A 14,470-nucleotide genomic window follows, 5' to 3' on the forward strand; every position below is an offset into this window, starting at 1 on the left:
ATCCTCTGTAGAGACGATGAGTCACTCTGACCGGTAATGTGTGTCAGTTCATCAGATCACCCACAGCAGGACTACAAAAACTGTATACATTACGATCTCTAGAAAAATGAATAAATAAGTAATGTAAAAATGTGTGTACGTAAACGACAAACATAAAGAATAATGTTAAAGAATGAAAGAAATCTGTTAAAATGTAAGAATATTATAATCATAAAAGCCTGATGGTTGAGATGTACATTTAAATAAATGAATGCAGTTCAACTAACTGTCGATTTTTTTTTTAAATTATTATTTATATTTTATCAGATTGATCATATCGATTTTATTATGTTATTATTGCATCATACTTTTTCTTTGATTATAATTTAATATTAAAACTTTTCGTCACAAATAACACCAATATTACTTTTTGCTTACCCTCTTTTTTTCTTGTGAAACTCTTTCATAATCAAAATTATTCATGACCCTTAAAACCGTAACTTTTTCACATAATAGTAATACTATATATGTGTACTTTAAAGCATTGTATTGTAGAATTACAACTTTACATCACTGTAATATAATCACAATTTTGTTAAAATGTGTATTTTCTTTCTAAATTGATGTTAACTGTGTTTAATTACAGAAATATATTTATCTTATTATATTATTCTCATTGCATCAGAACTTTTTCTTTGGTTATTATTTAATTAAATGAATAAATCTGCAACCCGCCCCCCCATGATATTAAAACTACATATTTGTTTTGTACAGTTACAACTTTATATCGTTGTAATATGAGTTTAATGTAGATCTGTTCTATTTGGATTGTTTGGTTTTTTTATCTGTATTTTTCTGCGCTGTCGCTGTGACAAGACTGGTTGTGGAATGCGTGTTTTCTGAAAGTCGCTCAGAGTGAGACGTCCTCCTGTTTTTCCCATCTGTGCTGTGACGTGGCGCCGGGCCGCCGCCATGTTGTTTTGCTTCGTTGTCAGTCAGAGTGAGAGCAGCAGCAGCAGCAGCAGCAGCAGCAGGGAGGAGGTGAGAGACTGATTTACCTTCACACACACACACACACCTGAATCTGACAGACCTCCACCTTCACCTGGACCCGGTCAGTTCACCTGTCTGACCCCATGGAAGCGTCACCTGAGTGACGTTAGTGACGTGGCGGCGGTTTCTACCTGTCCAGTTAGCCGTTAGCCGTTAGCTGCGAGGCTATGAGAACTATGAGAGTATTAAAAAAAACAGTTTTACTTAGTTTGTGTCGGAGTGAAAACCTTCAGGTTCAGGTGAGACACTCACGCACACGTACCTCACCTGTCCGGGTCATTAAGGTACCTGCTGACGTCAGTGTGTTCACTGTCGCAGCATCATTTTAATCAGATCAGATCAAACAGACTGGACTTTAAATATCAAAGTTAAATATTAACGGTTATCTGATGGGTGGATCGATTATTGGCTCTGATCGATTGATTAACCTGCAGTCTGTCGATTTCAGACAGCTTCGATCTGAAGGTTTCTGTCTTTACTGCACTACAGTCTTCTGAAGGTTCTGTGATATTTTTTCGTTAAATAGGGAGAAAATTGTACAGAGTTTGGTTGGTGGCTCTTCAGGTGGGAGAGGTGGTGTTAGAGGTGGAGGAATGTGATTTGTGTTTATGTTTTTATGACATTAAATTTGATAAGAAGGTTTTTCTAATTCTTATAAACAAATATTTATATATAAATGTATTTTATGATGAACTCAGAGCTGCAGTAACACAGATCAGAGCCCTGCTGAAAGGCCACCAACCAAACTCTGTTCAACTTTTGTAGTATTTTGTAAAACTTAACGTTTCCCGACTCATTTAAATAGTTTACTCATATTTTTCTTTAGATTTGGTCCCTGATGTTGTTTTAAAGTTTTCCTTCACTGTCAGGAGCTGCACAGTTAATCCAGATATCAGAACTGTAAACTTTCCGCAATCAATCATTAGTAAAATTAACAATCAATTAATTGATCAGACTGACAAAATGTTCCATGTTCTCTAACAGCATTACACACACCCTTAGAAATAAAGCTGCTAACTGGAACCATATAGGGTTCTTCAGCTTGTCCCCACAGGAGAACCATTTTTGGTTCCTATTAGAACTTTTTATAAAAGTTCATGTGGAACCCTTTCAAAGAGTTCTACTTAGAACCCAACATGAAGAGTTATATCTAGAACCATCTGTGAAAGGAACCCACTGATTGATTATTAAAGAAAATAACTGACACATTAATGATGATGAAAGTACTCGTTAGTCGCAGTACTGGTAGTCGGCACCACTGCAGTAGTACTCCGTAGTACTTCAGTACACTGATGTAGTTTCCTCTCCCCCCTGCAGCTTTTCTCTGACAGTGCGTGTGACCCCTCCCATCTCCCAGCGTTGCCATGGCGACCTTCCCAGAGTACATCGCGCAGAACGAGGAGCGCGACGGCGTGCGGTTCAGCTGGAACGTGTGGCCGTCGAGCCGGCTCGAGGCGACCCGGATGGTGGTGCCGGTGGCGGCTCTGTTCACGCCGCTGAAGGAGCGACCCGACCTGCCGCCCATCCAGTACGAGCCGGTCCTCTGCAGCCGCGCCACCTGCCGTGCCGTGCTCAACCCGCTGTGGTACGTACGCGCCGCCGGGCACCTGCGCGATGTCACAGACGGGGGGGCGGGGTCTGTGAAGTCATCCACCTGTCTAACCGCTGCCTGTCTGTGTCTTTCAGCCAAGTGGACTACAGAGCCAAACTGTGGGCCTGTAACTTCTGTTACCAGAGGAACCAGGTTAAAACCATTAAAATGATTCATTATTAAAATGTTGCAGTGAACTTCTTGTTTGGTATTTTCATTTCTTAAAAGTCACAAGAATGCAGGAAGCAAAGTTTGTGAGTCTCAGTCCTCTGATGTGTTTCAGTTTCCTCCGTCTTACGCTGGAATCTCTGAGGTGAACCAACCTGCTGAGCTGCTGCCTCAGTTCTCCACCATCGAGTACGTCGTCCAGGTAAGACTGACACACAGGTACAGACTGACTGACACACAGGTACAGACTGACACACAGGTACAGACTGACTGACACACAGGTACAGACTGACTGACACAGGTACAGACTGACACACAGGTACAGACTGACTGACACAGGTACAGACCGACTGACACAAGTACAGACTGACTGACACACAGGTACAGACCGACTGACACAAGTACAGACTGACTGACACACTGGTACTGACCGACTGACACAAGTACAGACTGACTAACACACAGGTACAGACTGACTGACACACAGGTACAGACTGACACACAGGTACAGACTGACTGACACACAGGTACAGACTGACACACAGGTACAGACTGACTGACACACAGGTACAGACTGACTGACACACAGGTACAGACTGACTGACACACAGGTACAGACTGACACACAGGTACAGACCGACTGACACAAGTACAGACTGACTGACACACAGGTACAGACCGACTGACACAAGTACAGACTGACTGACACACTGGTACAGACCGACTGACACAAGTACAGACTGACTAACACACAGGTACAGACTGACTAACACACAGGTACAGACCGACTGACACAAGTACAGACTGACACACAGGTACAGACTGACTGACACACAGGTACAGACTGACTGACACACAGGTACAGACCGACTGACACAAGTACAGACTGACACACAGGTACAGACTGACTGACACACAGGTACAGACTGACACACAGGTACAGACTGACTGACACACTGGTACAGACCGACTGACACAAGTACAGACTGACTAACACACAGGTACAGACTGACTGACACACAGGTACAGACTGACTAACACACAGGTACAGACTGACTGACACACAGGTATGGACTTACTGACACAAGTACAGACTGACACACAGGTACAGACTGACTGACACACAGGTACAGACTGACACACAGGTACAGACTGACTGACACAAGTACAGACTGACACACAGGTACAGACTGACAGAAGTACAGACTGACTGACACAGGTACAGACTGACTGACACACAGGTACAGACTGACTGACTTTTTTCCTCTAAACATGACTTTTTTGACCAGAGCTCGGTGATATGTGTAACCTCTTGCGGTGTCTGTCCTCAGCGGGGTCCTCAGATGCCGCTGGTCTTCCTTTACGTGGTGGACACCTGTATGGAGGACGAGGACCTGCAGGCCCTGAAGGAGTCTCTACAGATGTCCCTGTCTCTGCTGCCGCCCACCGCGCTCGTCGGACTCATCACCTTCGGCCGCATGGTGCAGGTCCACGAGCTCGGCTGCGAGGGGATCTCCAAGAGCTACGTCTTCAGGGGGACAAAAGACCTCAACGCCAAGCAGCTGCAGGTACCCTGACCCCGACTAACCCTGCAGGCAGCAGCTTGTTAGTTACAGTTACTGCAGCTAGTTAGAGCTCATTACCACTAGAACGAGTCCATCATCCAGACCATCCATTTTCAGCCACTTATCCAGGTCCTGGCATCGTCTGGACTAATATACGAGACGCCACGATCTGATGGTGTATGACACAATACAAGAAGGTTAAAAATCAGTTTGTAATGGAGCTGAGTCATCATAAGAAAGCTAACTAACCGTTTAGCTAATTCAAAAATAATGTTTTGGTTAACTTGTTAACTTTCTAGCTAACATTAAGTAGCAAACAATGTCATGTTTTACCTTCTGTAGCTAATGTTCTATATTTCATTATTGTTTCCTGTTTCCAAAGTCCGAGACGACAGAAACCAGTTGTGGATTCATTAATAATTGATTGTTACACTAATCGTTGCAGCTGTATTTCTGACAGACAGTCTGTGACAGAATATCGATCCACTGTCTCGTCTGAGGCGTGGAGCTCAAAACGTGCGACATGTGACTTTTCAACTCCGTTTCCACCTGGAAGTGTGACGTAACATCCACGTTCCTCGGGGCTCGGAGCTTCTCTGACCTGCTCTGTACTCTGTGAACTGTTATAACCAGCTGTGAATTGTTTGTGACGCTGCAGGAGATGCTCGGTCTGACCAAACCTTCAGCCGGTCAGGGACGAGGTCCTCAGGCAGCCCAGCAGCCTCTGTCCAACAGGTAAACACACACACACACACACACAGCAGTGACACCTCAACCGAGCCACTAGAGGAGGTCAGGAACAGAAACGGATCAGAATCAGAAGCTGTGTCATAGAGAACGTGTCATCAGGCGTCTCCGGTACAGAACGATGTCTCCGGCTACGTCTCAGAGTGTGATTGGCTCTTCCTTCAGGTTTCTGCAGCCGGTGCAGAAGATCGACATGAACCTGACTGACCTGCTGGGGGAGCTGCAGCGTGACCCCTGGCCCGTCACTCAGGGAAAGAGACCGCTGCGCTCGCTGGGCGTCGCCATGTCCATCGCCGTGGGTCTGCTGGAGGTGAGAGAGGGTCTGGAACAGTCTGGAAAAGTCTGCAATTAGATTCTTAGTCACTTCAAGGTCTGAATACAGACAGTCGTCATTGTTGCTTAATCTATAATTTTCTTGATTAATTAATTTTTTTACCCACAGTGCACCTTTCCAAACACGGGCGCTCGGATCATGACGTTCATTGGTGGCCCGGCGACGCAGGGCCCCGGCATGGTGGTGGGAGACGAGCTGAAGACCCCCATCAGGTCCTGGCATGACCTGGAGAAGGACAACGCCAAGTTCATGAAGAAAGCCACCAAGGTGAGAGGAAAGCTCCGCCCTGAAGTTTATTGATTAGTGATTATAGACCGTCACTGTCGGAAGAATCATCTGATCCACAGTTTCTGAGAGGTCAAAGGTCAGACATTGACTTCATCGCTCTGTGTTTGTGTGTCTGTGTGTGTGTGTGTGATGCAGCACTACGAGTCTCTAGCAAACAGAGCGTCCACCAACGGTCACATCATCGACATCTACGCCTGCGCTCTGGACCAGACCGGCCTGCTGGAGATGAAGTGCTGCGCCAACTACACCGGGTACACGCCGAATTATCATCAAACACACACATTACAACAGACACATGACTGTGAGGTCATGTTTTGGCGTCTTTTGTCTCTGCAGAGGTTACGTGGTGATGTTTTGGCGTCTTTTGTCTCTGCAGAGGTTACGTGGTGATGTTTTGGCGTCTTTTGTCTCTGCAGAGGTTACATGGTGATGGCAGACTCCTTCAACACGTCTCTGTTCAAACAAACCTTCCAGAGAGTTTTCACCAAAGACGTCCAGGGATCCTTCAAGATGGCCTTCGCCGCCACGCTGGAGGTCAAGGTACGAACCACAGCTGATCTGAGTCAAGAGGTGTTGGCAGAGATGCTGGTTTAGGACCGGTTTGTCCACCAGAGGGCGGCGAAAGGTTGATTTTTACTCTGTAAAACACTTCAGACCCGACTGTGAAACACTCTTGAAGGTCAAAGGTGAGAATTAAAACCGGTGGATGAACTTCCTGTTCATGTGTTTCTGTTTCAGACGTCCAGAGAGATCAAAGTGTCAGGAGCGATCGGACCGTGTGTGTCTCTGAGCGCTAAAGGACCCTGTGTCTCTGAGAACGTATGTAACACACACACTTCTGTCCTCCTGTCCTCTGCTGTCAGGTTCACGTCTGTGTTTGACCATTATTTGCAGTGTGGTTGTCTGAGGTTCTTCTCCACTGTCCCCAGTTTAGAGAAGCAGCTGGAGTTACTGGTGTGGACGAGGTCAACAATTAGAACATTTTCACCTCTTTACCTTTCTGTCAGGAAACCAGTTATATAAAAGAAAATACGTCCGTCTGACTGATAACCTGGTGAACTATACTGCAGTACACTGTATTACACTGCAGTACTGTAACTGTGTGTGTGTGTGTGTGTGTGTGTGTGTGTGTGTGTGTGTGTGTGTGTGTGTGTGTGTGTGTGTGTGTGTGTGTGGGGTTCCAGGAGATCGGAACAGGAGGAACGTGTCAGTGGAAGATCTGCGGTTTGGATCCGACCACCACGCTGGCTCTTTACTTTGAAGTCGTGAACCAGGTACGAACACCTGACCTTTGACCCTCAGGTGATCAGACACCAGCCTCTGATTGGTTGATGATACAGCTGGTCACACAGGAAGCTTTGATATGTGTGACCTCACAGGGGCTGTGGTTAACTAAATACTCAAAGTATTATGAGCCAAATGTACACATGAAGTAAAAGTATTCAGATACACAGACAATAATCAGAGTAAAATACTGCTGTCTCATATAATCTGATTTAGTGGAGGACGCCTGTCTCACCTGAGACAAAAAGAACCTCAGCAAATGTCAGAAACAGAATAAAGAACACAAGTACTCAAGTAAAATACAAGTACTTTAAAAGTGGACTGAGTAAATGTAGGTACTGATCAACAGTTTGAGGCTGCAGAGACGCTCTGAACCAGCAGGTGGAGGCAGAGAGGACAAAAACATGCAAAACATGCACCAGCTCAGATCAACAAAATAAAAGCACAAGCTCAGATCAACAAAGTAAAAGCACATGCTCAGTTCAACAAAATAAAAGCACAAGCTCAGTTCAACAAAATAAAAGCACAAGCTCAGTTCAACAAAATAAAAGCACAAGCTCAGATCAACAAAATAAAAGCACCAGCTCAGTTCAACAAAATAAAAGCACCAGCTCAGATCAACAAAATAAAAGCACCAGCTCAGTTCAACAAAATAAAAGCACCAGCTCAGATCAACAAAATAAAAGCACCAGCTCAGATCAACAAAATAAAAGCACCAGCTCAGATCAACAAAATAAAAGCACCAGCTCAGACCAACAAAATAACACACATTTTTCTGTTGATGTTGATTTTGAAGAAAATCTTTTTCCACATCAGGTGACTTTTCAGATGTTTGCTGATCGAAGGTTTAAACCGGAAAAGACTTTCACACAAGAAAATAAATAATCACACAAAGTTCAGTCCATATCCATTTATGATGTTTATTATGATTATTATTATTGTTGTTATTGTTGTTATTGCTCATTACATAAGCAGTCCTGAGAAGTGGTCCACAGTGTTGACTCGTCTCCTGCTCCCCCATCAGGCTGGGACAGTCGTTACTGTCCACCACCCACCGTATAAAAGACCACATGTCCAGGTCTGGATCTGTAATAATCTGTCCAGTCGGTCCACGGTACGTCCACAGGGGGGCATGTCCCGCAGGATCCTGATTGGATACCGGACGACCTCAGCTCGGTTCATTTGAGTTCATCCTGTCATGAACTGAACTTTGAGGTGAAAACACAGTTTTAACGAGCAGCCTGACATCACCGTCCATCTCACCTGCTTCCTGTAAAGACCGGCCAGGTGTGTGCAGGTGAGGTCAACACCGTTCACATCTGCTGCACTTAAAGCTCCGAATATCTTAAACTCATAAGAAATGTGATGGAAGGCTGATCTGAATTTCCCATAGTGCACTGTGACTGTCACAGTAAATAAAGATGGCCGCCACATCTCTCTGGTCAGGCGATTGGACAAATATATCGTCCATCAACAGTCAGCTGAATCCATCGCTGGTTAGTTTTTTGGCTGATTTTCGGGGGCAGTATTTGTCTTTTTATTTTGTTCTGCAGAGCGACAAACGCTGCTCTCATCCACCGGTACAGGACACGCCCACTCAGCTGGACCATGAGTCAGAGACCCGACAGGTTGATTATTGTTTACAAGATCAAATAACTAATTAAAACCAAACTAGTGAGAAAATTGATCACTGAACGAACGTCAGCGTGATCAGAACAACCTCACATGACAGAAACCATCTGTGGAAAACTGCTGCATTCGTCACGGTGGCGTTGGCGTTTTTGGTGGTGACGACGGACGTGTCACCGCCGTAGTCGTCGTCGTTGTGCTGATGCGATTGGCCGTGTCCAGGCGGAGGGCGGCGCTCTGGGGGCGGGACTCCAGAGGCGTACCTGAACACGAGCACATCAGAATGAACCTGGCGACGCTCCGCCGCGCCGCCGCCCTGTACCTACTGGAGTCACGCAAAAAGACACACAGCGATGAGTTTTATCACTTGACGATTACGTACGTACGTAGGTCTTTCACTCACGAACCGCTCTGCCTTCGCGGGGTCATACTTACGTCTGCGTCATGCAGGTGATCCAGGGGTTGAGCGCGGCGGTGGTCAGAACGAGCCAGGCGGAGAGAGCTGATGTCACAGCGGGACTCTGTCGCCCGCTGAACGTCTCGTACAGACACACTGAGATGTAGGGCAGCCAGCACACCAGCAGACACACTGGAGACAGACAGGAAACACATGACCACATCAGAACCAATCAAAAGACTAATGATTATTTTCCATTAATCAATTCATTAATCCTGTCACAATCTTGTCCATTTAAACATCAGTCTAAACGTGAAAACAGGAGGATGTTTAGACCCATTTTTCAACCAGTGATCAATCTGGTAATCATTTTTCCAATAAACGATTAGTTGTTTGGTCCATAAAATGTCTCCATGTCTTGTGTTGTCCACAGCCTGTCCACAAATTCTCTGATTTCAGCTTCTTAAATGTGAATATTTTCTGCTTTCTTTCCTCTCTGACAGTAAACTGAATGTCTTTGAGTTGTGGACAAAATGAGACATTTGAGGACGTCATCTTCGAACACTAATCAATATTTTCTGACTTCTTATGGACCAAAAAAACTAATCGATTAGTGGAGAAATTGCTGCTAGATTGATCATCAGTTGAAAAATTCAAAAATCCACCTGTTTTCACGTTTGAACCTATTTTTCAATTGACAAGATCGTGACAGGATCAATTTCTCACCCTTTTATAGACCAGAAACTAATCGATTAATCTTAAAAATAATCGACTGGTTATTTGATAGTGAAAATAATCATCAAAGATATTTTCTTCAGTCTGTAGAATCTGATGTGTAGGTCAGCACGTCTCTGCAGCAACACAGTTGTTTCACACACAAACAATTGTTTTTTTGTTTTTTTGTTTTTTTTAAATCAAATATTGCACCTAGACTTGCACCGATTAATCGGCAATGCTCGGAATCGGGACGGTTTTCACGTGACTGGCCTTGACCGGTGACCTGCCGGTCAGCCTCACAAATCCGGTTCTGTGCCCGTCATGGTCACACACATGTTCTGCACGATGGTCACGTGATGCGCGCAGCAGACAAACTGACCGTGACGTCAACACAGCGCTGATAACAGCTACACACTCTGACACGTCTGCTTGAAGCTGGTGTCAGAGACAGATTCAAAGAACAAGATAAAGAGAAGACAGACAGTCTACAACGAGACAGAGCAGCTGACAATGTCGCAAAACAGCCGTAAACTCTCTCGCACTTCAGGCTAATGCTAGCAAGCTAGCAGCAGACTGCTGTTCACAGAGGGACAGTTAAAATCTCACTTCCTGTTCTGGCTGAAGAATAAACAACCTGTGTTGATGCGTCTCCTCAAACATTTTCTCATCCAGACTCCTTTAACTTCTGTGTTTGTTTTTCTCACGGCAAAGTTTTACTTCAAACTGTTGCACGGCGTTAGTCTCCGGTTTGTTTACATGCGCTTCCACAAAAGATCACGTGAAATCGCGTCCCGCGAAATCCCGCGAGATTCCATGATCTCGAGGATGTTGGAGAAAGTATTAAATGAATATTAAATAGTCAGTGTCTTATTATGAACATATTTACAAGAAAAGTTGCAAAAATGTTTGTGAATGCTGTCAATTACAGTTTTTAGAAAGTTTGGAAATCAGAATCGGCCAAAATCGGAATCGGTAGGTCAGACCCCTCAAAAATCGGAAATTGGAATCAGCTAAGAAAGTTGAAATCGGTGCAAGTCTAATTGCACCTCATGTCTCCAGGCTGCTGTGGTGACCTTTGACCCTGCCTGTGTTTATGACACCTCTGTGTGTGTTGCCATAATGAGAGTAATGACAGTGAGTCATGGAGGTAAACACAGAAGCCAGTCCTGCTGTCGGTCGTCTGGGTTTCTCCTCCGCAGCTCGGGGGTTTATGTCTCAGAAACCCGACGTGTCCTCTCGGCTCACGTTGTCATGGCAACATTAACAGCTGATTCTGCAAGTCATTTCCAAGGACGCTTATCACTGTCGCCACAAATGAACCACGCCTGTAGCTGGCAGTGGTCCCTCTGAGGACGCTGACTGGCTCGCACCACTGCTGGCGTGGGCACAAATAAATAGCGAGGGGCCTGGCGGGATGGATTCTAGTCTCAGCTGCCTTCTAAAGCCCACGACCCTCTGAAAATGGTTCTGAAATCATTTTAGACACATTTGCCCAAAATTCAGCCAATCAAATGTGTCAACTTGGGAGACTTTGCGATCTCTACAAGCAACCCAGGCTTTTAAGACAAAAGGAACTGGTAGGTTGTGTCAGTGACCAATCACAGTGAAGCGTTAACTTACCCGAGGTTGTGACCATCACGATGGAGCTCCTCAGGTAGTTGTTGGCAGGAACGTAGTAGCAGTGTAGCTCATTGCACATGAATGTTCCCCTCCTGGCCTGTTTCCTGGCCACGTACACGATGTATCCGTACAGAGAGCACATGGTGAGGATCGGCGCCACGATGCCCGCCAACATCCACAACGCCACAAAGTACCTGTTGTCAGGGGTGAAGCTCGGGCAGCACAGGAACCGTGACTCACTGTAAACGTAGCTGCCAAACCCAAGCAGGGGCAGGGCGGCGCTCACCAGGCAGAACAACCAGACCAGTACCAGCACCGCCCGGCTCCGCCCAGCCGTCCAGATGCTGCCGTAGCTCAGGGCGAAGCAGATCTCTGTGAACTTGTTGACGGTGGCCCAGGTGAGCGAGTGGATGGAGGAGGTCTGCAGGAGGAGGAAGATGAAGCCGCTGCCCTGACAGAGGGCGCCCTCACTGGAACAGCAGGAGGGCCAGGTCAGGCTGTTGTAGGCTCCAAAGGGGATGGCGGAGAGTCCGAGGGCCAGGTCGCTGAGGCTGAAGCTCAGGGTGAGGCCCAGCGAGTCGGTCCAGAGCTCCTTGTTCAGGAGGAGTACCAGCAGCAGCAGGAGGTTCCCAAAGACAGAGGCCACGCCCGACAGCACCATCAGGGCAGCGTACAGCGTCCTCAGAGCATCCATCTTTAGGTGGACTCACAGGACAGAAAGCACGTCGGCGACATCACAAGTCAGACAGGACATCCGAGGACACTTTTACGTGAGACCGTGTTGTCCAGAACCTGCTGCAGTTCTTTGAACCTCCACTAGATGCTGCTCCAACAAACTCAAACACAAAAGTCAACACATGCGATCACGTGACACAAAGTCCAGACTGATGCCACTCGATAGCAACTCAACCATCTCCATGACAACCGAGCAACTTCATCTGCTGTTAATGTCTTCGAGTTAATGTTCGTCAGAAAGGAGACGCTGACGATTCCGAACGTCTTCCGCGTTGCTCTTCAGCCTGAGGACAGAAGTGTCTTCATATAAACAGACTGGACATCCAGAAGCTTATGATGTGAAGAGCTGGTTGGACCTCAGTCACCACGGTGATCCACTGAGTCACGGCAGGGAGCCGAGTGAAGCTGGACACGCTGAGGACAACTCAAATCATCATCGGATATCACAGTAAAACAGCAGCAGGAACTGTCTCTCTATAGTCTTTATTGACAGTTCTACTGTCTTCACTTGAGCTTCTACCTCAGCTTCACCTGGACTTTTTCCTGCTGTGTGTTGTGGCTCCTGGATGATGTCATAGTTGAGACTCGTCATCCATGTTATTGTTCAGACCTGAGCGGAGCCACCAGACGTCTCTGATAAAAACAGTAAATCCTGCAGAGACGGTCGGTTGGACCTCAGTCACCACACAGACGTGATCAGCTCACTTTAAGTTTGTTGAGTCACGGTGGTGAGATGACTGAACCCGAACACAGCGTGTGTGTGAAGTTCTCACCTTCCCGGTGGTTCCACCGGAGGAACCAGGCCTTAATCAGGTCCTGAACCCCAAAACGTTCCCCTGCTTTGCACCTGAAACCCGTCAAGTTGGAGTTGCTGAACGCCACTGAGCAGTCAGATAATCTCCACGAAACAAAAACCAAAATCCAGTCCAGGTCCACGTCCCTTCAGTCGCGTCCTCTTTGTCCTCTGTGAAGCGTCACAGTAAAATGAAGCAGAGTGAAGGTCAAAGGTGAAAGCAGATGAAGGGGTCTGTGATCAATATCAGAGATCGGTTTGATCTGAGACCATCAGAGTCTGATCAGTTCTGAGTCTGAAGACGAGGAAAGACTGCAGGAGGCGTGTCTTCTGTCCTGTGTGTGTGTGTGTGTGTGTGTGTGTGTGTGTGTGTCTCCACAGGCAGCGTTGCCGTGGTGCATCTGTCAGTCACCTGCTGAGATGATGATGAGAGGACACACACACACACACACCCACACACACACACCCACACACACACACACACACACACACACACACACACACACACAGGATATTGGATGTTCAGGTAGTGTTGACATTGTGTGTATGTGGCTCAGGTAATAACAGGTGTGCAGGTGTGTAATCATCATCATCATCATCATCATCATCCTGCTGCTGCTGAACCTCAGACCACTGAGGAGCAAGCAGCAGCCAATCAGAGAGCAGCGTGTATCTGGTTGTGACTGAAGCACGTGTACAGTAGAACTTTAATTTAATCAGGTAATCTCAAACAAACACACTTTTATTTTTATAGGACCTTTCAAAATAAAGGTACAAAGTTCAGCTAAAATCAGACAAATAAAAATAAGATTAAAACAGTAAAATAATTCACCACAGTTCTCAGGCTGTTCCTGTTCTCATGGTTCTGTGTCTCCTGATGGTAAACGGACCTGTTCCTGCTGGCTGTGAATGTGTGGATCAGATTATTGATTGCTGATTGATCTGCGGTCCTGATGTTTCCAGCTGTTGACCCTGCGTGTCTGTTTGTGTTGCAGCACAACGCTCCGATCCCTCAGGGCGGCCGAGGAGCGATCCAGTTCGTCACTCAGTACCAGCACTCGTCGGGACAGAGACGCATCCGAGTCACCACCACCGCCAGGAAGTAAGGAGCCTCTGACTCACAGACTCTGACATCACCTGCTGCCGCTGCTCGCCGTCTTTTAAAAGCTGACAGTCTGCAGGGACGTCAGAGGCGGGTAGACGCGGGTGATTTATGGAGAAATACTCATCTCTTCTTCTGTGGTCTCTCCCTCCAGCTGGGCCGACGCTCAGACGCAGATACAGAGCATCGCGGCATCCTTCGACCAGGAGGCGGCAGCCATCTTGATGGCGAGGCTGGCGGTGTACCGGGCGGAGACGGAGGAGGGGCCTGATGTTCTTCGCTGGTTGGACAGACAGCTGATCAGACTGGTACACTGGTTAAAACACAAACATGGACTCATCGTGTGTGTGTGTGTGTGTGTGTACATGATGAAGATCGTGTGTGTGTGTGTGTGTACATGATGAAGATCGTGTGTGTGTGTATGTACATCATGATGATTGTGTGTGTGTGTGTGTGTGTGTGTGTGTG

General features: G+C 46.6%; 2 protein-coding genes across 3 annotated transcripts in view; one reads left to right on the forward strand and one right to left on the reverse strand.

Annotated features, from left to right (window-relative positions):
- The first annotated feature begins 992 nt into the window (after positions 1 to 992).
- The window catches only part of sec23a (Sec23 homolog A, coat complex II component), a 16,504-nt gene continuing 3,026 nt past the window's right edge, over positions 993 to 14,470 (forward strand). Inside the window, exons 1-14 of one of the 2 annotated variants that reach the window (XM_084743119.1) lie at positions 993 to 1,093; positions 2,350 to 2,617; positions 2,719 to 2,776; positions 2,907 to 2,993; positions 4,123 to 4,359; positions 5,015 to 5,091; positions 5,269 to 5,413; positions 5,546 to 5,704; positions 5,861 to 5,976; positions 6,142 to 6,265; positions 6,464 to 6,544; positions 6,910 to 6,999; positions 13,896 to 14,002; positions 14,157 to 14,310. In XM_084743119.1, coding sequence (XP_084599245.1) covers positions 2,397 to 2,617; positions 2,719 to 2,776; positions 2,907 to 2,993; positions 4,123 to 4,359; positions 5,015 to 5,091; positions 5,269 to 5,413; positions 5,546 to 5,704; positions 5,861 to 5,976; positions 6,142 to 6,265; positions 6,464 to 6,544; positions 6,910 to 6,999; positions 13,896 to 14,002; positions 14,157 to 14,310 — 1,656 coding nt within the window. In that variant the 5' untranslated portion in view covers positions 993 to 1,093; positions 2,350 to 2,396. The remainder of the gene's footprint in view (positions 1,094 to 2,349; positions 2,618 to 2,718; positions 2,777 to 2,906; positions 2,994 to 4,122; positions 4,360 to 5,014; positions 5,092 to 5,268; positions 5,414 to 5,545; positions 5,705 to 5,860; positions 5,977 to 6,141; positions 6,266 to 6,463; positions 6,545 to 6,909; positions 7,000 to 13,895; positions 14,003 to 14,156; positions 14,311 to 14,470) is intronic. The other variant, XM_084743120.1, reaches the window with a different exon arrangement.
- LOC146310375 (adenosine receptor A2b) lies at positions 8,762 to 12,878 on the reverse strand. The gene is made up of 3 exons (XM_084743130.1): positions 11,373 to 12,878; positions 9,074 to 9,227; positions 8,762 to 8,963 (listed from the first exon to the last, which is right to left on the reverse strand). The coding sequence occupies exons 1-3, from the start codon at positions 12,064 to 12,066 to the stop codon at positions 8,771 to 8,773; spliced, it is 1,041 nt and encodes a 346-aa protein (XP_084599256.1). The 5' UTR covers positions 12,067 to 12,878; the 3' UTR covers positions 8,762 to 8,770.

This window comes from Lutjanus erythropterus, chromosome 18, assembly GCF_056507025.1.
Source record: "Lutjanus erythropterus isolate fLutEry1 chromosome 18, fLutEry1.hap2, whole genome shotgun sequence".
In the NCBI taxonomy this organism is placed as follows: Eukaryota; Metazoa; Chordata; class Actinopteri; order Lutjaniformes; family Lutjanidae; genus Lutjanus; species Lutjanus erythropterus.

What these genes read in the sequence shown, in the direction of transcription:
- LOC146310375 (XM_084743130.1), bottom strand. Translation starts at nt 12,066, where the DNA reads ATGGATGCTCTGAGGACGCTGTACGCTGCCCTGATGGTGCTGTCGGGC. An exon ending in CGTGATGGTCACAACCTCGG is followed by an intron (nt 9,228 to 11,372) that starts GTAAGTTAACGC and finishes GTCTGTCTCCAG; the next exon opens with TGTGTCTGCTGGTGTGCTGG. An exon ending in ATCACCTGCATGACGCAGAC is followed by an intron (nt 8,964 to 9,073) that starts GTAAGTATGACC and finishes GCGTGACTCCAG; the next exon opens with TAGGTACAGGGCGGCGGCGC.